We start from the raw sequence: 26,945 nt of genomic DNA, 5'->3' as shown, positions 1-26,945 counted from the left end.
TTGCTGCAACTGGAGAAAGCCTGCGCGCAGCAGCGAAAACCCAATGCAGCCAAAAATAAATAAATTAAATTAATTAAAAGAAAAAAAAAAAAGCTGAGGAATTGATTCTCCCCTAGGACTTTCAAGAGGAACACAGCCCTGCCCACTCATTTTAGACTCTGACCTCCAGAACTGTAAGATAATAAACTTGAATTGTTTTAAGCCACTAAGTTTATGGTAGTATGTTATAGCAAGAACAGGAAATGAATACATGTGTGACCTGAGCTAGTTGCTGAACTTCTCAAGGCCTCAGTTTTCACATCTGTAAAATGGGAATAGCAATAATACCCACTTTAGGATTGCCATGAGGAATACATTAGGTACACGCATCCGTCAGGGATATTGTGGGTCCAGTTCCAGACCACCACAATAAAGTGAATATTGCAAAAAAACGAGTCACACGGCTTTTCCAGTGCATGTAAAAGTTGTTTACACTATACTGTAGTCTATTAAGTGGACAACAGCATTGTGTCTAAAAAAGACAACGTACGTACCTTGACTAAAAAATACTTTGCTAAAAAATGCCAAAATAATTACAATAATAACATCAAAGATCACCCCTCACAGATTGCCGTAACAGATATAACAAAAATGAAAGTTTCCAAATGCTGCTGGAAAATGGTACCGATAGACTTGCTCACCTCAAGGTTCTACAAACCTTAAATTTATCAAAAATGCAACATCTGTGAAGTGCAGTAAAGAAAAGTGTGCCTGTATAGCATCAGGCACAGAGCCTAACATTAGCCAACATGTTTTCCCAGTGAGACCGTAAGCCCCACAAAGACAAGAAGGTGTGTCCACCTGATTTACAGCCGGTCCCCAGGGCCTAGCAGGCCTGGCCCCTGCTCTGGGGGTAAGGGGGGAGGCGAGGCAGCTCCAGGTGCCGTGTCAGGGGCCCTGGGCTCCAAGTTCTGGGGAGAGAGCTCATTTGAGCGACCATAACCATCGTCTCATAAGCGTCACTGTGAGGATTAGAATAGAGAAGGACCCCAAAGGCTGCTGCTGCGCTGCCAGGCACACAGTCGCTGCCCAGGCAAGGGCGGTGGTACAGAAACATCTTCTCCCTCCCCTCCCCTCCTTTCTTCTTTTTCACCTCCCTCCCTCCTTCCAACCTGCCACCATTTTTCTTCTGTCTTTTCTTCATTCATGAAGGCAACAGCGGCTGAGTGTCTGCTGTGTTCCAGGTTGGCTGTCTGGTCTATTGAGAAAAAGTGAAAAACCCCTGGAATGAAGAGGCCAAGAGGCCTGCGGCCTCCTCCTTCCGTGCCGCACCTGCTGAGGTTGGGAGGCAGGAGGTAGACTCGCGGGGCACAGGCCCCGCCCTCACCTGAGCTCCGCCGGCGCCCCCACTGGCCCTGGCGGACTGGTAGGGGGCGGGGCTGGTTGCCAAGGCCTCAGGTGGTGTAGACCCGGAATCAGGAAGTAGTCTGTATTCCCAGGACCTAGTACCTGCTTGGCTGGGAGATTTCCAAGGCAGGTGGGGGCCCAGGGGTGGGGCTGCTGTGGGGAGTGGGCGGGGAGGAGATTGCTCAGGCCAGGGCCAGGAGAGAAGTGGAAGAGAGGCTGGGGTAGGGGCTGGGGCCAAGAGGGGCGGTGTGGGAGGGCAGGGCCAGGGCTGCACTGCAAGGGGGCAGGGATGCGGCAGCCCCAGAGGAGCCTAGGGTTCTGAGGTGGCCCTCTGGGGGGCTGGAGCAGGCGGTGCCCAGGACCATCCAGCTGAGATGGCCTTCTTAACGGAGGATGTGGAGCAGGAGCTGAGCGCCAAAGCCCAGCAAGTGCTGGGGAAACTGTGGAGCCACCAGCTGTTCCAGTCCAAGTGGGACACTGGTGCCTTCATCATCTTCCTCGTCTTCCTCGGTGAGTGTGGCTTGGCCTCTGGCCCCCGGCAGCCTCCCAGGCCGAGGGCTATATCTGGATACCCATCCTGCCCGCAGGCGTCGTGGCGCTCCTGCTGCTTGTCGTCTGCATCCATTGCTGCTGCTGTGGCTGCTGCCAAAGCCGCTCCTCCAGGTCCCGGAAGGTGAGCCTGGAGCACCAGGGCCAGGCCTGATGGGGTGGGGTGGGCCGGGGGCCGAGGAGTGAAGCCACCAGCTCCTCTGTGCCTCTCTTGCAGAAACTCACCGGGGGATTTGATAACCTTGCCCTGGAGCCTTAATGTGGAGAGTCCTTGCTCCCCTGCTTTTGTCCTGCTGGGCAGCAATAACAATGCCTTGTTCAGCCAAAGCCTGAGTCTGGAGTGTATTCCAAGCCTCCCGTCAGGGCGGGCAGTGTAGGCCCCCACTGCTTCATCCAGATGCCCCCTGTGTCCCTCACAACCTTCAGATGGCATGACTGTCACCAGGAGACCTCGGGTGACGTGCTGCAGCCACCCAGCGGCTGCCCATTCACCATCCCATTTGGACCCTCGGAGGCCAGGGGTTCAGTCACTGGGTACTCAGCCCAGCTCCCGACTATCGGGGACCCCTGACAGACAGACAGACAGAAGGGCTCCAGGCAAAGTTGGATGATCTTTATTTCTTGAAGGCCCTGCCAGGGTTGCCAAGCGAATACAGTCAAGGGAACTACAGCTCATGGTGGGCAGCTTCTGTCCTCCTTCCCTCCCAACTCAGAGCTTAGGGCCACCACCCACTCCTCAGGCTCCAGTGGGAGGGGGTGTGTGACTGCCCCTTGCCATCCTGGAGGACAGGCTGCGAAGAGGGGAGGAAGGAGAGCCCTGGGCCTGGCCTCAGCCTGAGTCCAAAGGTTCCTGCCTTGCGGGGAGGGCAGGGCTTGGACTATAGGCTACCTCCAAGCTCCGCCTTCCTGACCTCCCCCATTCAAAACAAAAAGCACGCCAGTGTCCCTTCCTCCCAGTGGGTCCAGTGTTCAGTCCCATCTGTGCAGATGAGACAGGCAGGGCAGGGTGAAGAGGGAAATAAATAGCCCACAGTGCCGAGCTCTGGCTGGCACTTTGTGTGTGTGGGTGCGTGCGTGTGTGTGTGTGTGTGTGTGTGTGTGGAACAGGGACTCCCTGGGCAGGGGCTATTCCCAGGGGGACAGGCTCTTGGGCGCTCTGTTCAGAAAGGCCTGTAGCTCCAGTAGCTGGAGAACACGGAGATCTGAGGAAGGAGGGAGATGGGGGGACATGGTGAGTGGTGGTGCTAGGGGATCTGGCCCCTGCTGCACCCTCTGTGACCCAAGTGAGATTTGAAGGTCATCCAAGGGCCATGTGTCAGGAAGAGGATACTGTTGCCAAGCAACACCATGGCCCACCTGTTTGGGGTGTGCAGAGGGTACGACAGACCTTAAGATTAGGGGGCGCTTTAGAGGTGTGCCGCTCAAAAAAAGAAGGGGCTAAACAACCTGCTGTTTGGCTGGCCTAATCTGCGTGAGGCCCAGCCCAGCCCTGACCCCCCATGTCCCCACCTTATCCTTGAGCTGCTGGCAGAGCTGCAGGGAGACGGTAAAGAAGACGAGGGCATCGTTCAGCCACGGGATCACACACTCCACCTTGTGCACGTGGCTCACCTCCAGACGCTGTGCACCCCACTCGCTGCGGGGAGATGGGAGGGTCCCTGAGGGCAGTTCAGCTGGCCAGAACCCCATCCCCTGAGGTGCAGACGGGCAAGGGCGCTCCAGGGAGCCCTCCCAGGCAGCTTACTTACAACATGGCCCCGGGGCTGTGAAGCACGGCACCTCCAGCTGGGCGGAAGTTCTAGGCAGAACATCATCAGACTGGGTCAGGCCTGGGGCCTGGGGCGGGCTGGGGCGGGGTCGGTGGGGTGCTCACCTTGGTGGAATTGGGCTGCAGGGCGTGCAGCTGGTACACGGTGAGGCAGAGCTTGTTGAGGCTGATGTAGACGTTGACCAGCAGGTCGGAAGGCAGGGCAGGGGCGAACATCCGCTGTTGGGGGGGGCGCTGAGCAGGCACATCCCACGCCCGCCCCTCCAACCACCCCGGGGACTCCCAGTCCCCATCCCATGGACTGGGGTTTCCAGTGTCTTCTCAGGTACCCCAGATAGCTTCCTGCACCACTGGCCTTGGGACCCACTGATCCAGATCAGGGGGGTACGTATCTGGGGGACACAGAATGGAAGCCAAGGACCCCATCCCAGAAAACTGCAATAGGACTCTGTCAGCAATTTGGGGCTTGCAGGACCTCCTGGCACCCCTGTGTCCCTCCCGGGCACGAGCTGGGCCCCTCTGTGGGGACCGCCTCTCCTGGAACAGGGGCCAGCCTGAGGCACCACTGACCGTGAGGCCGCTGGCAGCGATCTCAGGCAGAGTGAGGGTGGCTGGAGTGGTGAGCCGGTTTCGGGCTCTGGTCAGCTGCAGCATCACGGCATCCATCAGCTGGGGGAAGGGGGCTGGTCATAGCTGCTGTGAGGGCAGCGGGGCCTGGTCCTGATCCCCTCCCCCTCCCCACCCCCGTGTCAGTAGCAACAAAGTTATGGTAGCTCCTAGCTCCTTCCCTGGAGGTCACAGTCTCAGGGCCCGAACCCCTGCAGCAGGGGGCTTGTTAAAGATGCAGGTAATTGGGCTCCAGCTGGGGGTCAGGGGCAGGACGAAAGGTTGTACTGCATGGGATCCTGGGTATTGGTCCAATGGGGAATAGAAGATCCCAGAAGTTAGTCCCAGGGGCACGAGGGCGTTGTGGATGAGGGTACAGGCAATGAAGGAGCTTAGAAGAAGGGACCCTAATTCAGCTTGGGTGCAAGGAGCCAGGGAGGGTTTCCTCAAGGAACAACTGGGATGGCTAAGTTGAGGCCTTATGGTGGACACCAGCCCCATTTTCACAGGTGAGGAAACTGCGGCTCCAAAGGGTTATGGTCACACAGCTAGGGAACGGTGGAACCATCTGCACTCATCCCTTCCCTTTGCCAAGGAGCAAAGCTTTGGCCCGAACTCAGAGCCCCAGTTTCCACTGCTTCCAGCTATTCATCCAGCTGTTGCCATGGTGCTGGGGTCACCTGGCTCCAGGGAAAGGCAGAATTACTGGGTGGAGGCATGGGGGCTGCACATTACACCCCAGAGGGTGGTCACAGTTCTGAGAGAGACCTTAGTCCATCGGGTTTCAAATTTTCATGAGGTCCAGAGAGGATAGGTGACCCACCTGAGGACACACAGCAAGTCAGGGGCAGAGCTAAAGCACGAACTCAGGGCATCTGAGCGCATCTTGTCCCTCCACACAACATGAATTCACTTTGTTAATTACAAAAGTTTTTCTGTTGCTGGTTACTAAAACCTGTAGCTTCTGCTTACCGAGCGCTTACTAGAGGCCTCTTTACCTGCATCATCACGATTGGCAGTCACTACAGCTTGTCCCCCTTTTACAGGTGAGGCTATTGAGGCACAGAATAGCTAAGTAAGTGACTTGAGGTTGCACAACTCATAGTGGGGGCCCTGGGATCAGAGCCCAGGTCTGTTTCTGGAGCCTGGGCTGTGAGCCTTTCAACTGTGGCTGGATGGACATGTATACACTGAGAGGTGAAGGGTCAACCATCGGCTACACCTGAGAATGTGGGGGCAGAGCTCTCCAGGGGCCCAGTCAGAGGTCAGGGAACCTGGCTCTCCCATCCCTGCGGGCAGCTCACCTTGAGGACCTCTGCTCCTGTCCTGAACTGGTAGCTCTCGTCCCTGTTGGTAAGGAGGTAAATGGCTTGGCTCACGTGGTTCCTGGCGTCCTGGATCTAAAAACAGCACCCAATGAGCAGTTAGTGGGCTGGGCCTCGGCAGGGGGAGGAGCCAGGTTCACAGCAGCCACGGTCCCTGGGGGCCCCAGCCTACGGGCCCCCACCCTGAGGGTCTATCCTCCTAGGAGGGGCAGGGTGGGTGCCGCCTGCGGGCCAGGCCCTGGCTGGGTGCTGTGAGTCAGGCTTGGTCCCTGGCCTCATGTGGCTCACTTTCCAAAGGAGGACAGAGGATAATAGAGCAAAGGCACAAGGTAACAGACTGTGGAACTTGCACAAGGAAACAAACAGGGTGATGAGGGCGGTGAGGGAGAGGCTCCAGGGAAGCGACTCTTGAGCTGACGCTCGCGTGATGAGAAAAGCTGAGGGAGTGGACTCCAGGCAGAGGGACAAGCCCGAGCAAAGGCCCTGAGGTGGAAACAGCTGGTGGCCAGTGAGAGGAGAGAGGGAGGGGTCAGAAGCCAGGCCCAATCACACAGGAGCCAGGCCCAATCACACTTGGTCTCCAAGAGCCAGGGGAAGCCCCTGGAAGCTCTGGGCAGGGACTAACTTGTTCAGGGCATCCCTGTAGCTCCCGCTGGGCTGGGGGCCTACACATAGGACAGGCTAGGAGACCAGGCACTGCCCACCACAGCTGTGCTGCTAGGAAACACCTTCCCAAGCCTGCTGCGGCTGCAGGTCCCCACAGTGGCCAGCCCAGGAGGCTTCAGCGCTGCAAGGAACTGCCCCTGCCTGCCCTTGTGCCCCTGAGCCCTGGCTGGGGAAGGGCCCGGTTACCTGCTGCAGCTTCCACTGCTTGTCCTCCCTGAAGGCAAAGTGCAGCAGCTGGTTGTTCCTGGGCATCTTCAGGTTCACGTCCTGATGGTAAAGAGCGGGATAAGCTGGGCAGAAGGATGCCCTCCTGCTTTTGGCCACTCTGAGCCCTTGAGCCAGGGGCAGAAACGGGGTGTGTACGGTGGCTCAGGCCACAGCCACTATATGGGGCAGAGGGCCTCTCAACAACCTGGCCATTTGGGGAGTGAACAGGGAGGTCAGGAAACAGGAACTCAGGCCCAAGAGGAACCACGAGAAGTGAAAGGGAAAAGAGCCAAGAAAGGGGAAGGCGGCTTCGTCTGGGAGGAAGCGTGTAGTTATGGGCAAATGGGAAACACATGTACATGCCAAGGGACGGAACGCCCACCCGAGGAGAGGGACCTTCCCCCAGGCCTTGGCACCTGCCACAGGGTCAAGTGCAGCTGGAGCTCAGATGTTGGCTGATTGCACTTTGATCTGGGGCCAGCCTAATCCTGCCAAGGCCCATGCTTCCTGGGGCCCAGAATCCAGGTAGGGCCAGGTAGCACTGTGTGCAAAGCATTCCTCCCCAATTCCTGCACCTGTCACTGAAGCCACACACCAATCTCATGAGCGGGTTAGGGAGGGTGTCATTTTACAAACAAGCAAACTGAGGCCCAGAGAGGTCAAGGATCCTGCCCAGAGTCACACAGCTGGCTGGCGGCAGAGCTGGGATAAGCAGGAGGCCCCCATGCTCTTCCCCACTGGGTCCTGTGGCAGCATGGGAAGGGGAGAGGGGCCGGGAGACTCACCGCCTGGCTCAGTGCATCCCCTTGCAGAGTCAGCACGCCCTTCACCTGGTCTGTGCTACAACACGTGGGAGTCAGAGCAGCGCCTGCAGCTGCCCCTCCCACCACCCCATCCTCCCAACAGGCTGTCCCTGGCTGTCACAGGATGGTCCAGCCTGTCCCACTGCATACCCTCTGGACGTTGGAGCTGAAATCAGTCTGCAGGGCAGGGCCGTGCCACCTGTCCTAGAGGGTATCCCAAGTGTCCCCCCTCCCCAAGGGCCCGTCCCCCAACCCAGCCCAGGCTCACCCACAGCTGCCCAGGATGAAGTTCTCCTGCTTTGTGGGCCCCTCGGTGCCTGAGCCCGGCAGAGTGAAGCGGAGAGAGGCCTCCTGCGGGGCAGAGGGGAATGGGGTAGAGTTCACCCACTCCAGCCTAGCCATGTGTCCAGAAGCCCCACTCCCAGGGCCCCTCCCCCACAGCCTGAGTTTCAGGTCCTACCTGAGCCAGATACCTGCTCCTTCCACACTCCCTGGGAGCTTACTGTGTGCCCAACCCGGGAGAGAGAACAGAGAGATACCCTCCTGGCTTGGGTAAGGTTTGGAAGTGGGGAGCAAAGTCAGGGGAGACAGTAGTCATGGCAACCTGCAATTTTGGCTTTACCAGGCACTGCCTGGACATTTTTTTGTGATTCTATTGGCTTTTTTTAAATCACAACAGCCCTGAGGCCGGTACTAGTATCTTCTTTTTGCAAAGGGGAGGCCCAGAGAGATCGAGTACTTGGCTGAGATCAAAATGCTGGGTCTTTCAGATCTGAGGTTAAATGGCAATTTCAAAGGAGGCCTTCCCCGACCCCCGGGCTCAATCCAGGTCCGCCGCGCTCACAGGGCTGCTTGTGGAATTGGGTAACTATCTGCTACTGCCCGCCTCACGACTAGACTCTAAGTCCTCTGAGGGCAGGGCCTGGTCTGAACACCGCGCGTTGCGTACACGGTCGGCGCTCGGGCGGCAGCCGCGGGAGGCCGGGGAAGGAACCGCGCTGGGGGAGGGTAGGGAGGGTGGGCGCCCGCACAGGCCCTCAAAGCGCGTTACCTTGAGGATGTCCTGCAGCTGCCTCAGCACGGCGTGCACCTCGTCGTGCAATAGCCAGCGAAACTCCTCCTCCTGCGGGGACAGGCCCGCAGTCAGCCGCCCGGGTCCGCCGCCCCCGCCCCACCCCACCCCGCCCCATCCCGCCCGCGCGCCTCACCAGCACCGCCCGCTCCGCCGCCGTCGCTGCCATGACGGTCGCCATCGCCGCCGCTCGCTGCCCAGCGACCGTCACCGGCCCGCCGTCCGCTCGCCGCCCAGTCCTCCGGCGCGCCCGGGCCCACCCCCCGCCGCCGATTGGCTGCGCGGGCGCCCGCCCCGCCTCCAGCTCGCGACGCTGTGAGCGCCCCGGAACCCGCCCGCTCCGGCTCGCCCGGGACACCACCCGCACCAGCCGCGGGCGCTAAGCACTCCGGCGCCGTATCCATCGCTACTCTCGGGCCGGAGCGCCGGGGCTGCTCGTCCCGCCCCTTCTCGGCCCTGATAGGGCGCCCTGCTCCGCGCGCACTCACCGATTGGCCGGCCCGATAGCTTGCTCTCGCCGCGCCCGGCGATTGGCCGACGGAGCACCTTGTTTCCGCCCGATCTCGCCTCCGGCCCACTAGTTCCGTCGGTCCGGGAGGGACTAACGCGCGGACCCTACGGCCCCGTCGCCGTGCTGAAAAGGCCGCCGCTCCGCTCCACGCCTGGCCCTACCCCTCCCACCACCGCACGGCGCTCGATGTCTGGGCGCAGACCACCGCCAAGGTCACAGTTGTGTTAACAAGAAACGTTTTTATTTTGCTTGCAGTAGCTTTTTGTTAATTGCACAAAATCATGTTTTGTTTTTGCCATTTAAACATCACACAATCCTATTCTGAAAGACAAATGTTCATTAAAAACAAAGCAAAAATAAAAATTCACAACCTTAATTACCTAGAAGATTTGTCATTTAAAGGTTTAAAGGAAAAAAAAAAGGGTGGTGGAGGAGGGGCTTTCTTACAAGCTTTTTCACAAGTGTCACATTTTCTCCTTAAAAGGGAAGGATTTCAAAACAAAGGTGAAATAGCTTAAACAAATATTCATAAAAAGTAACTTTACAGAATTGTCAACAATATTAAGACAACATTGACTAACCAGTTTCATTACAGCATCTTCCCCCACCCCCACCCCCCAGTGTCCAGCTAGGACTAGCACAAGCTTTGTGTTCAGACAGAATTCAAAATCCCAGTGAAATGAACAACTGTGCCAAAAACCACGGGCATCTCCCCTGCCCTCCACCCATGTCTTCTGAGATCCCCTGACCTGGGTTCCGATCAGTGGAAAAGGGCCAAGGCTGTGAGGGGGAGGGGCCCCACACCAGCGTGGCCACCTCGTTATGTTTATCATCACATATTCACTATAATTGCTGACCTTCTGCGGTGTGACTTTGGAAAATCCAACCCATGCAGAGGGAGAAAACATTGACATCCTTTAGGTAACTTCTCCTTGTTCTTATGCCACATTCCAAGCCCTTCTGGTCCCCTATCCAAGGAGAAATGCTAGGGTCTTGAGGATGTCTTAGATCTGCCTCTGAGGGTCAGGTAGCTCTGGTTCAGTCAGGCCTAGTTCTCCTCTTCCCTCCCAACAGACCCCAGGACCCTGAAAGCACCGAAGACCAAGCTGCTGGCTGAAGTGCAGACACTCATTCCTGTTTCAAGAGCTGAGCCTAAGAAATGGTCATCGTTGGTCAGGTTGGGTCTGGACCAAAGAAGGAAGAGACAGAAAGCAATACTGTCTCCATGAGAGGAAAAGGGGGAGGGGAGGAGAATGGAGAGAGGTGGGCATGCAGGGGACTTAGGCAGGGATGGGCTGGAGAAGGTGGGACTGCTGTGAGGGGATGTGGGTCAGAGTGGCTCTTCAGAACCAGGTGAAGGGTCTGTGGTGTAACGGAAACATACCCCCTCCCTCTTCAATCCTCAGTGGTGGCCCTCAGGACCCCCTTCCCAAGGACTGGAATGCAAATCCAAATACTACAACAGCCTGGTGAGCCCAGCCTGGTGAGGAGTGAGCACCCTTACACCAAAGCAAGGAAGTCTGATCCCAGCCCAGGCTCCACAGTGACGGTGACTTCCGGGCAGGTGCTGAACAGCAGCGAGGAGAGGGCTTCTGTGAAGCTCACCTAGGGACGGGCTGTTTGCTGCTTTCCCTGGAGAGCCAGAGCCCTGTCTTCGCTTGACTCTGCCAATCCCTTTTCAGCTCACAAAGGCATTTATGGAGAGTTGGTTGCACACTGGTAGCTTAAACATGACAATCCTCATCAGCTGGTCACCTGAGGTTGGAGGGCCCATGGGACCCTCGGTTTACAGTCTGCTGGCTCATCTTGGCCCAGAGCCTCTTTCTGTGTGGGATCCAGTGGGGGACAGTGGACAGAACCACAGCCTCTTCGTTGTGAGGGAAGCAGTGGGAAAGCTTCCACTTCTCACTGCTGATTCTAGTTCCTCAGCTGGAAGGGGTTTGAGATAAGACAGATTGGAAAAAGGGAAAAAAAAAGGCCAGGCAGCAGTTTCTGGGCAGCTTCTATCCTGGGGCGAGAGCCAGTATGGTGGGTTGTGTGTGTGTCTGTGTGTGTGTGTTTGTGTGTGTGAACACACAGCCACCTAGTCCAAGGCCGGTGCCCAGCTCAAGAGCTTTCCCACAGGCCAATCCTGCTGACACCCCTCCCCTCTCCAGGACCTCCAGGGGAGGAGCGACACTGTGTGCTGTGCTGATGGCAAGTCTCAAAGTCTGTAAAAAAGAAGATGGAGACAGGTGGACTGGTCCAGAGTTAAGTCCCAGGACCCCAACTCCATGTGAGGAAGAGGGGGTCTGAGGGAAGATGGGGGGTGGGGGTGGGGTCAAGGGCTTAGTGTATATAGGCTCGGTACACGGCAGACATGTCATTGTCAGACTGGTCCAGTGCCTTGGCTCTTTTGTACACCTGGAAAAAAATGACATGGGCTTAGTCTGGCCACAAAGCTGACTTACAGACACAGATCTGCTTCCGAGAGGCGATTCTCGATGTGGTTAGGTAGGTAGCTTCTGGAGTCTAGGCTGTCTGGGCGTGACTCTTGGATCCCACACTGACTGGCCTAACCTTGGACAAAGTGCCTCAGTTTCTTTGTGCCTCCACCACTGCTTCTTGACTTTATGGAGAAGGTAACAGGGTTACTGTGAGGATTAATGGAGTGAGGAATGTAAAGTGCTCAGAGGCAGGGCTCAGCACTGTTAGTAGTTATAATCATGTTCCTTCCTGCTCCGAGGACTTCCCATGTTATTCTCTGGGCCACTGTCCCTGTCCTTCCCTCAGCATTGGCAGGCTCCTTCCCAATCAGCTCCAAGGCCTTTCCTGACCATCCCATCTGAAGCAGCGGCTGCACCACTTTACCCAGACACCTCCATCCCTTTACTCTGTTCCACTTTATTCATAATTCTAACCTTCTGCAATTCTTACTTGTTTAAACATTTATGTGCTTTACTTTGTGCCTCCTTCCATTAAAATGTAAGCTCTACAAGGAAAAGAAGGGGCTGCACCCTGTGTCCCCAGAGCTTAGAATGGTGCTTGGCAATTAACAGCCACCCCAGAGGTACTAGATGAATATGAAAGAGTGTGAGAAAAATTAAAAAGCCATCGTTTAACAAGGGCAGCACGACATCCAGTCATGTTGAAAAAATGCAGCTGGACACAGGTTCCTCCCACACAGTTGGCCGGCTGCATTTTTTTCTTTTTCTAAACATGACGTCCACTACAGCTCAGGTGTAGCTGTCAACTCAGAATGAAGACTAAATAAAGACCTTTTGAGATAAAAGAGAACTAATCACTGCCAGCAAACCTGCATTCAGGAAATGCTAAAGCAAGTTCTTCAAGCTGAAAGGAAAACAATACCAGAGAGAAATTCAATTCTTCAGAAAGGAAAGCACTGGAAATGGTAAATTAGAGAAATATGAACTTATTTTTTCTCTGAATTTCTTTAAAATACATATGACTACTTAAAGCAAGACATTCTGACAATGGTGGCTTTAAAACAAAGACAAATGTAACACACAGGACATTTGTACCCTAAAGCAGGGGTTCTCAACCTGGGGTCATTTTGCTCCCCACCTGGAGTGACATTTGGTAATGTCTGAAGACACCTTCTGTGAACTGAGGGGGTGCAACCGGCATCTAGTGGGTAGAGGACAGGAATGCTGCTAAAAATCCTGCAGTGCACCAGAGAGTACCCACATCAAAATGTCAATAGTGCCCAGGTTGAGAAACCCTGCCTTAAAGGATGAGGGAGGGAGAGGTAAACGGATCTACATTTTATGTAAAGAGGTCTAATCTAGGAGGTGAAATATAGGATGCGTATAGCAATCCTTAGAGCAAAGACAAAAGAAAAATGATGCACTGTTAAAAAGCCAATAGATAAAATGGAATTTAAAAAAATATTTATTTATTTATTTGGCTGCGCTGGGTTTTAGTTGTGGCACACAGGATCTCGGGATCTTCACTGCGGCATGTGAGATCTGGTTCCCTGACCAGGGATCAAACCCGGGCCTCCTGCATTGGGAGTCTTAACCACTGGACCGCAAGGGAAGTCCCAATAAAATGGAATTCTAAAATATATTCAAATATCCCAAAAAAGGGATATCCCAAAAGAAAGGAGGAACAGACAAACAAAAGCCAGAGGGGACAAATGGCAATCAAATGATAAAAGAGTAGCTCTAAATCCAACCACATATCAATAGACTTCAAGACAAAGACTAAATGTTAATGGACCAGTTAACCTCAAGATCCTGAACTCCAAACAGTGGCCAGAAAGTGCCGGGCTGCATCAAGAAATTAACCAAAATGTCTGTTTCCAAGCCAACGAATCCTGTAGTCAGGGGAGAGGCAAGTGGAAATCACCTCACAGAGGAGTGCTCCCAACACAAGCCACCATGGAACCCTTCAGAAGTAACCACAGTTACAAACAAACTGATCAACGAAAAATTATACAACACACGAGGAATTCCACTGCCAAGAGAGAACCTGAAGGTAAGAAAGGAGGAACCTGAAATTGTACTGCAAACTGGAAGAGTGAAACAAGTACTCTGAGATGTTCAGACACACGAAGGAAGGACAGAGACACAGAATTCAAGGACAGAAGATTATAAACTATGAATAGGCAGGTCTGAAAAGAACAGTACTGTGTCTTATTTATTTATTTATTTTTGGCTGCACTGTGCGGCTTGCGGGACCTTAGTTCCCCAACCAGGGATGGAACCTGGGCCTCCAGCAGTGGAAGCAAGGAGTCCTAACCACTGGACAGCCAGGGAATTCCCCAGTACTGTGTATTTTTACTTCTTCTTTGTCTCTACAGAACAAGCCACTTGAGACCTCTATTTAACTTGAATAAAAATGCATATAGCTTATAGCACTTGGAAGACAGAGTCTCTAAAATAAATGAATCTGTGTGATTCATGTATGTACGTGTTTCACAAAATGTAGTTTTTTTAAATTTTATTTTATTATTTTATTTTTTGGCTGCGTTGGGTCTTTGTTGCTGTGCGCGGGCTTTTCTCTGGCTGCGGCGAGCAGGGGCTACTCGTTGTTGCAGTGCGCGGGCTTCTCATTGCGGTGGCTTCTCTTGTTGCAGAGCACGGGCTCTAGGCGTGCGGGCTTCAGTAGTTGTGGCTCGCGGGCTCTAGAGCACAGGCTCAGTAGTTGTGGCACACGTGCTTAGAGGCTCCGCAGCGTGTGGGATCTTCCTGGACCAGGGCTCGAACCTGTGTCCCCTGCGTTGGCAGGCAGATTCTTAACAACTGCACCACCAGGGAAGCCCAAAATGTAGTTTTTATTGTAATTCTATGGTAAAGACAAATATTGCTCAGCTGTTTTTTTTTTTAAGCTTATACTTCTATCAGATTAAGAAAACTGAACTTCTAAAAAACTGTTTCCAAAAAGTGCCTACATAGGTGCTTAATAAACGTCATTCAAAAAAATGTTAAGGACTAAACAATCCAGTTAATAGGCAGACACTGTCAGAATGGATAAAAATGCAAGCCCCAATTATAGACTGTCTACAACAGACACAATTTTAAAACAAAGATTGAAAGTAAATGGATGGAAAAAAATACATCACATGGAAACCGTAAGCATAAGAAGGCTACAACAGCCATATGAAAATCAGACAACAGACTTCAAGACAAAGATCAAGACGGATGTTTCTTAATAACGAAAGAGCAAATTCATCAGGAAGACATAACAATCATAAATGGCTAAGAGCCCAATAACAAAGACATCAAGCAAAATGGACAGAATTAAAGGGAGAAACAGATGATCCCACAATCACAGCTGGAGATTATAACATCCCTTTCTTAGCAACTGAAAGAACTAGAGAAAAAGGTCAGTAAAGATAATCTGAAAAAATACTACCAACCATCTCGACCTAATTGATATGTGCAGAACACAGCACCCAACTGCAGAACACGCAGTCTTCTTAAGTGAACATGGCACACCCACCAAGACAGATCATCTGCTGAGCCACAAAAACAAGTCTGAATCAATGCAAAGAGTTAAAATCCATATGCAGTATATTATTTTGGATCACAAAGATACATTAGAAATCAATAACCATTAGGTATCTAGGAAACCCTTCAGGGTTTTTATTTGTATTTGACAAATAATCCACAGGTCAAAGAAGAACTCCCAGGGAAGTAAGCATGCCTCGGAGGAAATATACTTAGAAAAGGAAGGTCTAAAATCAACAACCTAAGATTCCACCTTGAGAGGTTAGACACAGAGCCAAGCCAAGCCAAAGTAAGCAGAGGGAGGAGTGCAAGGGAAACAAAGGAGGGCTGCTGGGACTAGCACCGAGGCCTCCTGCCGTTACCTCATTGGCTGCAGCTGCCATAGGAGTCGGATGGTTGACGGCATCACCCAGCGCAATGGCTAGACGGAGATCCTTCTGAATGTATTTCAGGTAGAAATCAGGCTTAAAGTTTCCTTGCAGGATATCTGAGGAGGGAAAGTCATTCATCAGAAGAACTGAAAGGATCCTAGATAAGAAACCACCTGGAGTCCTGTCAGGGGTCAATACCTAGCATTCCCTTCCCCTCGGACACCCAAGAGACAAGTTCCCAGCCTGTAGCCCCAAATCCTATCTACCATGTCTCTGGATGCTCTCTGACTGGGGGCCTGGACTGACTGGAGTGGGTGCATCATTCACACACAATGAGCCCCTGAAGAAGACACTGTTCTGTGACATCTGCCTGACCCAGTTCCCAGCTTCAACCAAAACTAAAACGCAAAAAGAGAGGCCAAAGGCAACTTACTTTGGCACTTCTGGTCCAGGAAGATGCTGGCCAACTGTCCCTGATTGAGGATGTCCAAGAGTGTCTGCTGGGACTGGCCTGTCACTTGGGCCAGGGTGAGCCCCTCAGCGATGGTGGCCATGAAGCTCCCCTGGACCATGTTCACGATCAGCATCATCTTAGCTGCGTTGCCAACCTCACCTGCCCAGGGCAAAGAATCGTGGTCACGTCCCAAGAATCCCGTGGGGAGGGGCTTTCTGCCCACCCTCACCCCTACTTGGACCCACCTCTACACCCAGGGGAGGCCCCATTCACCTGCCCCTGACAGAACTGGCTCTGACCCTTCTGGCTCTTCCTCCTTCCAGGCACTGACTGTGCAAGTCAAAGGAAACCTTCCCACGGGGGCCCCAGGCAGAGAGGCCGTGCGGGACTGATGGTGTCATCAGGGCGGTCTAGAGGGGATGTGGCCCACCCAGCCTCCAGGCCTGAAGTGGCCCGACAGGTGGGCAGGCATGTTACCTAGAAAGAAGGAGGTCTTCCCCATTGCCTGGAAGCAGCTGCTGCAGTCCTCATATAAGCCCCTGTCTCCGGCCGCTAAGATCACCAACATCCCATCATTAGATAGCTGCTGATTCCCTGAGACCGGGGCTTCCAGAAAGCGGCCCCCCCTGGACACAATCACCTGGAAAGGAAAGTCACAGCTTCTGGAGGGCTTGCCTCTCATGAAGGTCTTGGGCAGGAAGCAAGGAGCATACTGGGGCAGGAGCACTTGACCCTCCACGCCGAGGCCCCAAAGCTGACGCCCGTACCAAGGTGCTGGACTGACAATGGGAGGGTCAGCAGACTGTCCTCCACCAGGTGCCTGAATCACATGCAGTAGACAGAGAGAAGCTGGGGTGTCCTCATAGGCTCCCATTTACTTGGCATTTCTCACAAAGACCAAAGACTATAACCAACATGACAATGCCAATGGCGTGGTCGACCACACTTCCTAAAGATACTGTCCTACCTTGATTTTAGCCACCCTTAGAATGCACGTGGGCCACAAATCACCACCCCCTCACTTGGGCCCAGTGGCTCAGCATGGTGGAATACTCTGTTAGTATCTGCGGAAAGCTGCTTAAATCAAAAAGGCCCTGCTGGCAGCCTAGATGGCTTCTTAGAGGCTGGCAGCTATAGGACCCAATGCCCATCCCAGACAGGAAACAAGTCTCCTTTCACAGCCACTCAGACTGGCTGTAGATTTGAAGGCAGAAAGTGAAGACAGGCTAGTCCCAAAGTCTCTGGCTTTGGCTCTAGAGTAACTAAGTTGCCCACACTTTGGCATGGTTAGCCTGGGTCTTGGGCTCCAACTGAAAGGATGCTGGAGGGCCAGCCTGAATGAGGCCGCTACCTGGGCCAGCTCGGTGACTGTGTCAGCATCCACTGTTGACATGTCCACGTAGCACTTCCCGGGGCGGATCCCTTGCAGCACACCACTGGGGCCCAGCACCAGCTGTGGGGACACAAGGGAGAAGCAATAGCCCAGGCTCCCAGCCAGACACCCAGGAGCCCCTTAGACCTAAGGTCAGTGTCCTGCTGATTTTTTGGTTCATTTCCCAAATAGAAGCTAAATATTAAGGCTCAAAAGGGAAGAGCATGTAAATAAGCAAGGGAAAGAGGAGAATTTATGGTATGCTCCCATTTATCTTCAAAAAGAACGTGTGTTTCTTTTTATTAAAAACCTCCCATTGAAAAGATGGAACCTCACTATTTATTTTTTTTTGACTTCTTTGGATTTACTTGGATTAGTCCAGTCATGAGTTTAACAAGATGACTACTGCACTTGAACTTCTAAAGCATACAAATACAGCGATAGCTAAACATAGGAACTTGTCACATGGACCACAGGCACACCAAAGCTTCCAGCTCAACAGGAATACATGAGCCTGTCAGGAACCATTTCACATTTCAGCACAGACCTCAGGGACCCTAGTCAATTTCATTCTTTGTTCTGAATTAAAGGAAGTCTGTATTCAATCTATGCAAACACCCTTCACAATGGGAGATGGCCCCCAAATGGGAAATCCACAGCCCCACCCCTCCCCCAATGCAAACACTCACTCAGTGCTCAGGGGAGAAGGGGAGGAGGCCAGCCAGTTTTCCCGGCCACAACCTGAGACGCTGAGGGGAGGGAGGGGATCCTTACGTCCTTGGCTGCCTTTGGATCCGACACGCAGGCAAACGTGATGTCACAAGTTGAAACGACTTCAGCGGGGGTTCTTCCTAGGCGGGCCCCCTCCTGGATGAACAAATCACACTGCAAAAGTCACAGATCCTAATGTGAGCTGCAGGCAGTGCACAACACACACACCAGCCAGGCCAGAGATGCAGTGCCCAGTCCTCCGGAGTGGCCTTCCAAGGCAGGAGGCTGAGACTGTGAGCCAGGGACCCCAGCGGGTAGTCCGACTGCTCAGGGAAGTGGACGGGAGCCCCTTAAGCACAGTCTTGTGTGTTTTTTTTTTTTGGCCGCGCTCATGTGAGTTCTTAGTTCCCTGACCAGGGATTGAACCCACGCCCCTACAGTGGAAGCGCAGTCTTAACCACTGGACTGCCAGGGAAGTCCCCAGTCTTGCCTAGGAGGATGTTCCACGTTCTACTTCACAGGAAGCACAAAACAAACGTCTGCTGAAGGTTTCCTGAATGAAGAACAGGATGTGAATAGTCCTTGTGTGCAGCTCTTTGTGGCTGTCGCTGTCTTGGCTGTGGTGAAATCTACCCAGTGCCCTGTGAGCTGGGGAAGCAGGGTTGGGGCTAACAGGTTGCCATTCCTTACTGAATTGTTTCTGGGGGGTGGGGGGTCTATAAGCACTAACTTTTCTTTTCTGAAAATTAAAATCACCAGAACATCTCATAACAAAATATATCATTAACATTTTGCTGTATTTCCTTTTTCTAAAGGCATTTAAAAAAAGTATTTAGAATAATTTGGACCTATTATTTCGCATCTAATTTTTAATATTTTATATGATTACACCTATCAATATTATAGACTTTCATAATTACTGTTTATAATGCATGGCTGAAGGATACTCCACTGAGAGATATACCTGAATTTACCTAATGGCTCTCCTGCAGTTCAATATCTAGCCTGATTTTAATTATAAATGACCCCAACAAATATACATCTCTTCTATTTTTTGAATTTAGATCTCTGTAAGTAGAATATAACAGGCTCCGAAAATGGTTTTAAAAAATGTAGACAGGACTTCCCTGGTGGTGCAGTGGTTGAGGGTCTGCCTGCTGATGCAGGGGACATGGGTTCGTGCCCCGTTCCAGGAAGATCCACATGCCGTGGAGTGGCTGGGCCTGTGAGCCACGGCCGCTGAGCCTGCGGGTCCAGAGCCTGTGCTCCGCAACGGGAGAGGCCACAACAGTGAGAGGCCCGCGTACGGCAAAAAAAAAAAAAAAAAAAAAAAAAAAATGTAGACAAATGGATTTCGAATAAGGCTGTGTCCATTTATAATGATCTCCAGCAAAGTCTCAAATCACCAACACAGAGCACATTTTTTAAAAACAACAAATAAGTACACATAAATACATTAAAAATTTGTCCTACTAGATGATTTAACAAGCCCCAAATGGCAACTTTCTGCTTGATATATTTTTTTTTTTTTTTTTTTTTTGCGGTATGCGGGCCTCTCACTGTTGTGGCCTCCCCCGTTGCGGAGCACAGGCTCCGGACGCGCAGGCTCCGGACGCGCAGGCTCAGCGGCCATGGCTCACGGGCCCAGCCGCTCCGCGGCATATGGGATCCTCCCAGACCGGGGCACGAACCCGTATCCCCTGCATCGGCAGGCGGACTCTCAACCACTTGCGCCACCAGGGAGGCCCGATATATTTTGATTACTCCTGATTACTGAATCTCTTTAATACCTCTGTTTATTGTTTCCTCTTTGTGAGCTATTTAAAAATCTTTAAATCATTACTATACTATTTGTTTAACAAGAAATTCCACTCCTGGTTTTATACCTAATGAAAACAAAAACACTAATTCGAAAAGATACACACACCCCAAATGTTCATAGCAGCATTACAATAGCCAAAATATGGAAGCAACCTAAGTGTCCATCAACAGATGAATGAATAAAGAAGATGTGGTACATACACAGACACACACACAGAGGAATATTACTCAGCCATAAAAAGAATGAAATTCTGCCATTTGCAACAACATGGATGGACCTAGAGAGTATTATTATGCTTAGTGAAATAAATCAGACAGAGAAAGGCAAACACGCTACACTATCACTTATATGTGGAACCTGAAAAACAAACAAATAAATGAATATAAATAAAAGAAACAGACGCATAGAACAAACTAGTGGTTATCAGTGAGGAGAGGGAATTGGAGACGGGCAAAATAGGAGTAGGGGACAGTACAAACTGCTATATGCTATATATAAACTAAATGAGCTACAAGGATATATTGTGCAGCACAGAAAAATATAGCCAGCATTTTATAATAACTTTAAATGAAGTATAACCCATAAAAATACTGAATCACTATGCTGTACACCTGAAACTAATGTACTAATGTAAATCAACTATACTTCAAAAAAAACAAAACCAAACAAACAAAACCCTCAAAAGCTCCCACAAAAACTAGGGAAAATACACAAAAATTGTTAGGGTAGTGGGAAATTTTTAGAAATACAATATTTTTAAATTCCAAAAAATAAAAAATAAACTAGTTGGCGTACCTTTCAATTTTTTTTTTTGTTTGTTTATTTTTTGTTGTGAGGAGTATTATCAAAAACTATTCATGAGGTGGCTGGGATGAATTGGGAGAATGGGACTGACATATACACACTACTATGTATAAAACAAACAGCTAATAAGAACCTATTGTATAGCACAGGGAACTATACTCAATGCTCTGTGGTGACCTAAATGGGAAAGAAATCCAAAAAGAGAGGATATATGTATAGGTACAGCTGATTCACTTTGCTGTACAGCAGAAACTAATATAACATTGTAAAACAACTACACTCCAATAAAAATTAATTAAAAAAAATATTCATCTTGGGCTTCCCTGGTGGTGCAGTGGTTAAGGATCCACCTGCCAATGTAGGAGACAGGAGTTCAAGTCCTGGTCAGGGAAGATCCCACATGCCACAGAGCAACTAAGCCCATGCACCACAACTACTGCGCCTGCGCTCTAGAGCCTGTGTGCCACAACTACTGAAGCCCGCATGCCTAGAGCCCGTGCTCCGCAACAAGAGAAGCCACCGCAATGAGAAGCCTGTGCACCACAATGAAGAGTAGCCCGTTTGCCATAACTAGAGAAAGCCTGCATGCAGCAACGAAGACCCAACTCAGCCAAAAATAAATAAATAAATAATAAAAAAAAGAATCTGCCTGCCAATGCAGGGGACATGGGTCTGAGCCCTGGTCTGGGAAGATCCTCCATACCACGGAGCAGCTAAGCCCGTGCACCACAACTACTGAGCCCGAGCTCTAGAGCACGTGAGCCACAACTACCGAAGCCCGTGCGCCTAGAGCCTGTGCTCCACAACAAGAGAAGCCACCGCAATGAGAAGCCTGCGCACCGCAACGAAGAGTAGCCCCCGCTCGCCGCAACTAAAAGCAAGCCTGTGCGCAGCAATGAAAACCCAACGCAGCCAAAAAAAAAATAATAATAATAATAATAATTTATTAAAAAAAAATTCACCTTTTTCTTTGGTGATTTAAAAAGGTCTATATTAATATTTAATTTTGTTTTCTTCTGGTTCTTCCTTTTGAAAGAAATAAGAGGGTAAGCAGCAGAGCTGTCTGATTCCAAGCCCAAGTTCATAATTGCTTTGCTCTACTGTCTTCCCATAAATTAATCTGGAAAGAATGGCCACGTTTATAACAATTAAGCTTTCCAATCAAGAAAACAGGATGACCGGAGGCACTTCTATCAAATGGGAACATACTTGTAATGCAAACCCTTAGATTCTACCGATGTTCTGCAAGTATGCATGTCTCCTGGTTACCCTGGCCTTGAATCAGAAGTATCTGCCGACAGACAGGGCCTCTGAGATCTCATTCCTGACTCAGGGCCCCGCAGCACCTACCCAGTGCCCAGCACCTGAAGCCCACATCTCTTAGCATGGCCTTCAGTGTCCTTTCTCCCAGGCTCCCTCAACTCTCCAACCAGTTCCTTATTATTCTTGAAAAGGGCTGTTTTAACAAAGTGAACGTCTTACTTTGCCTAGAACATTTTTGTTAATTCAGATCCACCAGCTCTACTACCTCCCTTCATTCCAGCTCTCACCTTGCTGCACACATGGGATGCTCACCCCATCATTTCACAAATACATGCTTGGCCACACCTTGTTCCTCAAGAGGCTGGTTCTTTCTTGGTCTCTTCGTTCCTGGCAAGTACAGTACTTTAGTTTTCTAGTACTTAGACTATGGTTCTTTATTTTCTTTAATTTTCTTTATTATTTTATTTGACTGTGTTGGGTCTTCATTGCTACGCGTGGGCTTTCTCTAGTTGCTTCGAGTGGGGGCTACTCTTCGTTGTGGTGCACGGGCTTCTCATTGCGGTGGCTTCCCTTGTTGCAGAGCACGGGCTCCAGGCACACAGGCTTCAGTAGTTGTGGCTCGCGGACTCTAGAGCACAGGCTCAGTAGTCGTGGCGCACGGACTCAGTTGCTCTGCAGCATGTGGGATCTTCCCGGACCAGGGCTTGAACCCGTGTCCCTTGCGTTGGCAGGTGGTTTCTTAACTACTGCGCCACCAGGTAAGTCCTAGACTATGGTTCTTTACCTTTTCCTGGATGGGAACTTGATGGGAGCCTGGCCTCTCTCCATTACAAAAGACTTGGAATTCCATTTCAGGGCATGCACAGACCCCTTGAATCCATGGACCACCTTAGGTTAAGAACTTCTAAACCTGTCCTGTCCCATATGGTAGCCACTAGCCACAGGAGACTATTTTTAAGTGAAACAAAATTTAAAATTCTTTAGTCTACTAGCCATGACTCAAGTGTTCAAGAGTCACATGTGGACAGTGGCTACCACAGGCCAGTGCAGATACAGGACATCTCCTTCACCACAGAATGTTCTACAGCATGGTGCTGTTAATACAATCCAAACACAGAACATAGTGCAGCCATTAACAAGGATGAAGCAGATCTGTTGATACACACTCTCCATATCAATGAATTCATTACACACACACACACACACACACACACACACACACACACACACACACACACACACCTCTTGCATGTGCATGGAAAAACCTGACAGGTTTTTTTCCTATCACTTATTTCAGGTAATGGCAGAGAGGGGAAAATTTCCACTTCATTTTATACCCCTGGGTGTTTTAAATGTTCAGTTTTTATAACATCCTACACTGGTATATCTACATCCCCACCTGCCTGAACTAAGAGCTTGGCTTCTACGCCATGGCATGCAGAACAATGAAGAGAGACAGGAGGGAGATTCCTATCCTTAGTTACCCCAAGGGTCAAGGCTCTGTCCCACCCCACCCAACAAGCACCACTATGAATGCTTACTTTCTCTGCAGTCCGGTTCCAGACAGTCACCGTGTGACCCATTTTTAGCAAGTTGGAGACGATGCCACTTCCCATGAGGCCAAGGCCCAAAAATCCTATCCTGAAAAAGAGAGAGACTGATCAGTTCAAGGTGGGGGGTGGGGTGGGGGAGGACAGGGTGAGATCCTGAATGCCACACAGGCTCCGCTTCCTCATAAGCCTGGGGAGCCTCACCTCAGACCACCAGGAACACTGCTCTGTGGTGTGCTGACACCACCACTGCAGAGCCAGCGGTAGTGCAGGCACAATGTGCCTTTTCTTATTATGCCACTGTTCAAAAGTGTTCATAAGTTTAAACAGGCATTTTTAAATCCTCAACTGCCACTGCAAGAAGTATGACTCATATGGTTTATGGCAAATCTTCCAAATCATTTCCTTGTTGCTTTGATAGAAGGTCTGAGCTTACAATTCCATTACAGTGAGAAGGCATTTATCTTCAGATCCTGCAACAGTTCCTGATCAGCCACCTCGAGTCCTAGGCCTTGAGATGCCAATTTAAAGCACCTTGGGAGCCATGGCAAGTTAACAGGAGCAGTAAGTACAGAGCCAGCCACCTTCCTCGACTGCAGGAGTCAGCATCCTGGTGCTCACCTCCCCTTCCCAGCTCCACGCCCTGCACCACCTTTGCACTCTTCTTACCGTCAGCAGGGAAAGGCCTTGCCCCGCTTCTTCAAAGCTTCACCTGAGCTTTGGAACCAATCTTTCCCAGTGCATGGATTCTTCTCCTGAACCTCTTTCCCCCCGTTGCTTCTCCACCCTGGCCCGTCCTTCTCTCCACGCCTTCTAACTGCAGGCCATTATGATCCTTCTGTGACTGAAACACTCAGGTGGACAGTATGTTCGGCTTACCTTCACTTCCTACAGCTTGCTCCTTCCTACAACCCCTAGAACTTGGGGGTTATGAGCTGCTACATGCTTTTATAGACAATTTTACCTTGCCCAAATCTCTCTTCTTGGTTCTTGCACTTCTGTTAACTCTCCTTGCATGAGACATGGCTAAACAACGCCTCTTTCTTCATTTAATTAATTTTTTGGCTGTGTTGGGTCTTTGTTGCTGCACGCGGGCTTTCTCTAGTTGCTGCGAGCCAGGGCTACTCTTTGTTGCAGCACGGGCTTCTCATTGCAGTGGCTTCTCTTGTTGTGGAGCATGGGCTCTAGGTGCGTGGCCTTCAGTAGTTGTGGCTCGCGGGCTCTAAGGCGCACGGGCTCAGTTGCTCCACGGCATGCAGGATCTCCCCGGACCGGAGCTCGAACCTGTGTCCCCTGCATTGGCAGGCAGATTCTTAACCACTGTGCCACCAGGGAAGTCCTCTTTCTTCATTTATTACCTCATGTTCTTGTTTTCAGCTTGTGTTTCTCTCAGCTCTAAGATCCTCTGCAGCTTCTTCACTTTGACCTGTGTTATCCTTTCAGTATTTTCAGTCTCCTGGAAGTCATATCTGCGGCCACCTTTGCGAACTGGCTCAGAGGTTCCCCTATCCTTGCTGGAATATGCACTCTCATACTCTCTGTCCCAGCCTGCTCTAAGTCATTTGAATCAAATGCTGAAAATGGAACCCACCACCTTCCTCACCAAATGGCACCCTTGACCATTAAGTTTCAAGCCAAAGCTTAAAAACAAGGAGGTATCTTTTGTCATTCACAGCTATCTGGGTAGTACAAGTTTTCTCTATCATTCTAAATCATGACAGACATTCTCTTTCCTTTTCTTGGTGTTCCAGGACACCTAGAAGACCTGGGGATAAAGTTTATGCATTTTAAACACAGCAACTGACAGCCCCTCATGGTGTCCTTGAGGCAAGGTGGAAAATGTGGACCAGGTGGACTGGGTACGATGCAGCTGGTCTGCTCTGTAGTTGGCTTTACACTCATGTTAAAAAAGGGTTTGACTGATGGGAGAAAACACTGGACTCTGTCCTTGGCCTAGAGCTGGATTTTTAAAAAAAGCCAACAAAATCCTCATTAATTTAATGGGCAATACCCATGCCTCTTTTAATTTTTTTTTTTTTTTTTTTTTGCAGTATGCGGGCCTCTCACTGTTGTGGCCTCCCCCGTTGCGGAGCACAGGCTCCGGACGCACAGGCTCCGGACGCGCAGGCTCAGCGGCCATGGCTCACGGGCCCAGCCGCTCCGCGGCATATGGGATCCTCCCAGACCGGGGCACGAACCCGTATCCCCTGCATCGGCAGGCGGACTCTCAACCACTTGCGCCACCAGGGAGGCCCATGCCTCTTTTTATTAGCATATAACATGCCTTTAGCTCCTTCACTCCACTAAGAAAGTTCACTAAATATAACTGACAGAACAAGTGACTTAAACAGTACAAAAAGTGATGCATAATGTAAAAGACACTGTTTTTAGTCTGAGAAAGACCCCTACAGAAGACTCAGATGGGAGATTCAGACTTAGCTACCTACTTCAAGAGAATGCTCCTTCTTCAAGAACCCTTTCCATCAATACAACTGGCTGTCAGAATTGAGGCAAAGGCAAGTGTGGATGCAAGCTAAGGCCTGGGGACCACAGTCAAGTCCCCCACCTGTCTGGGTGGGGCGGAAGGCAGCAGGCAGGTGCACAGGAAGGACAGGGAGGTGACAGCAGGGAGAGCCAGGGAAGGCAGGACAACAGGCTGCCTTCATCTTTTGCCCCCACCAGGGCCAAGGACAGTGGTTCTTAAAGTGTGGTCTCCTGATGAGCACCAGCAGCTACCTGGGAATCTGTCCACCCCAGACCTACTGATCAAGAAACCCTAGGGGTGGAGTCAAGCAATCGGCGCTTTACGAGTGGCCTTCCAGGTGATTCTTTTTTTTTTTTTTTTAAAGTTAGCTGTTTTATTTATTTATTTTTGGCCACGCTGCAAGGCTTGTGGGATCTTACTTCCCCGACTAGGGATCAAACCTGGGCCCTTGGCAGTGAGAGCTCAGAGTCCTAACCACTGGACCGCCAGGGAATTCCCCAAGGTGATTCTGAGGCACAGGAAAGTCTAAGAACCACTGATCTAAGTGTTCCCTGCTTGGAGACTCACCAGTGAGCACGAAGCCAAATCCACAGTACATTTATAGGGCAGCTTCTGTCTCCCACAAGTCAAATTACTCCTAGGCAAGTCGTAAGAATTACAACTTTCCCTTTCTCTTTCCATTTAGTCCCAGCAATGGTTGGGACACAACCCTTAACAAGCCACCTTGAGGTCACCCTCTGGCCCCAGCAGAACCAGAGGCACAGGAAGCCTCTTCATCAAAGGTCCTACTTTTTGTCTGTGGGTGTGATGCTGCCATTCACAGCCGTGCTGTCTGCTGCCTGGATGGAGGTGGACCCAGTCTCCTAGGGAAAGGAAGCACAAGTCGTCAGGTCAGCCTGCCCATGTGAGGCCCTGATGAAAATAAAAATGAGGAGGCATGGAACATACGTACCTCTTCACATATTTTCAATTTCTTTGTGATTGCCTGGTAACAGACAGCTGGCTAATAAAGAAGAAGTGAGAAAACCACTTATTAAACTGAACATTTAACCAGTCTTCATTACGATTTCCCTATTAAGGTTAGGCCCGAAGTGGGAAGTTAACATCAAAAACTTATTTGGTGTCCAACCTTACTGAATTCCAAACCACACATGAAAAGTTAACCTGCGTCACTTCATTCAGCTCTCACGCAGCTCTACAAGATGCTTTTGCTGATCATGACGTTGAAAATCAGAGGTGTTAGGTCATGGGCCCAGAATTACAGAC

General features: G+C 50.9%; 2 protein-coding genes across 6 annotated transcripts in view; both read right to left on the bottom strand.

The window, feature by feature from the left end:
- Positions 1-2,527: 2,527 nt before the first annotated feature.
- On the bottom strand, positions 2,528-8,638 carry ROGDI (rogdi atypical leucine zipper). 3 transcript variants are annotated; one of them, XM_060120543.1, is made up of 11 exons: positions 8,519-8,638; positions 8,362-8,433; positions 7,579-7,661; positions 7,293-7,347; positions 6,487-6,567; positions 5,614-5,709; positions 4,274-4,372; positions 3,809-3,922; positions 3,684-3,733; positions 3,445-3,571; positions 2,528-3,137 (listed from the first exon to the last, which is right to left on the bottom strand). In XM_060120543.1, the coding sequence occupies exons 1-11, from the start codon at positions 8,561-8,563 to the stop codon at positions 3,096-3,098; spliced, it is 864 nt and encodes a 287-aa protein (XP_059976526.1). In that variant the 5' UTR covers positions 8,564-8,638; the 3' UTR covers positions 2,528-3,095. The 3 variants fall into 3 exon arrangements, with proteins under 3 accessions (XP_059976526.1, XP_059976527.1, XP_059976528.1); XM_060120544.1 differs by lacking the exon at positions 4,274-4,372; XM_060120545.1 differs by lacking the exon at positions 4,274-4,372 and having other exon boundaries at positions 7,293-7,342.
- Positions 8,639-9,122: 484 nt separating this feature from the next.
- The window catches only part of GLYR1 (glyoxylate reductase 1 homolog), a 37,147-nt gene continuing 19,324 nt past the window's right edge, over positions 9,123-26,945 (bottom strand). The window contains exons 8-16 of one of the 3 annotated variants that reach the window (XM_060120375.1): positions 26,632-26,682; positions 26,469-26,542; positions 23,186-23,285; positions 17,819-17,929; positions 17,024-17,125; positions 16,150-16,312; positions 15,652-15,831; positions 15,210-15,334; positions 9,123-11,296 (exon numbers count right to left, since the gene is read on the bottom strand). In XM_060120375.1, the coding sequence (XP_059976358.1) occupies positions 11,222-11,296; positions 15,210-15,334; positions 15,652-15,831; positions 16,150-16,312; positions 17,024-17,125; positions 17,819-17,929; positions 23,186-23,285; positions 26,469-26,542; positions 26,632-26,682 (981 nt within the window). In that variant the 3' untranslated portion in view covers positions 9,123-11,221. The remainder of the gene's footprint in view (positions 11,297-15,209; positions 15,335-15,651; positions 15,832-16,149; positions 16,313-17,023; positions 17,126-17,818; positions 17,930-23,185; positions 23,286-26,468; positions 26,543-26,631; positions 26,683-26,945) is intronic. The other 2 variants (XM_060120376.1, XM_060120377.1) reach the window with 2 other exon arrangements.

Source organism: Mesoplodon densirostris, chromosome 16 (genome assembly GCF_025265405.1).
Source record: "Mesoplodon densirostris isolate mMesDen1 chromosome 16, mMesDen1 primary haplotype, whole genome shotgun sequence".
In the NCBI taxonomy this organism is placed as follows: Eukaryota; Metazoa; Chordata; class Mammalia; order Artiodactyla; family Ziphiidae; genus Mesoplodon; species Mesoplodon densirostris.
The sequence above is the reverse complement of the archived record's forward strand: the minus strand, read 5'-3'. Positions and strand labels throughout refer to the sequence as shown.

What these genes read in the sequence shown, in the direction of transcription:
- ROGDI (XM_060120543.1), bottom strand. Translation starts at nt 8,563, where the DNA reads ATGGCGACCGTCATGGCAGCGACGGCGGCGGAGCGGGCGGTGCTG. An exon ending in AGCTGCAGGACATCCTCAAG is followed by an intron (nt 7,662 to 8,361) that starts GTAACGCGCTTT and finishes TCTGCCCCGCAG; the next exon opens with GAGGCCTCTCTCCGCTTCAC. An exon ending in TCGCTGCCAGCGGCCTCACG is followed by an intron (nt 3,923 to 4,273) that starts GTCAGTGGTGCC and finishes CCCCCCCAACAG; the next exon opens with CGGATGTTCGCCCCTGCCCT.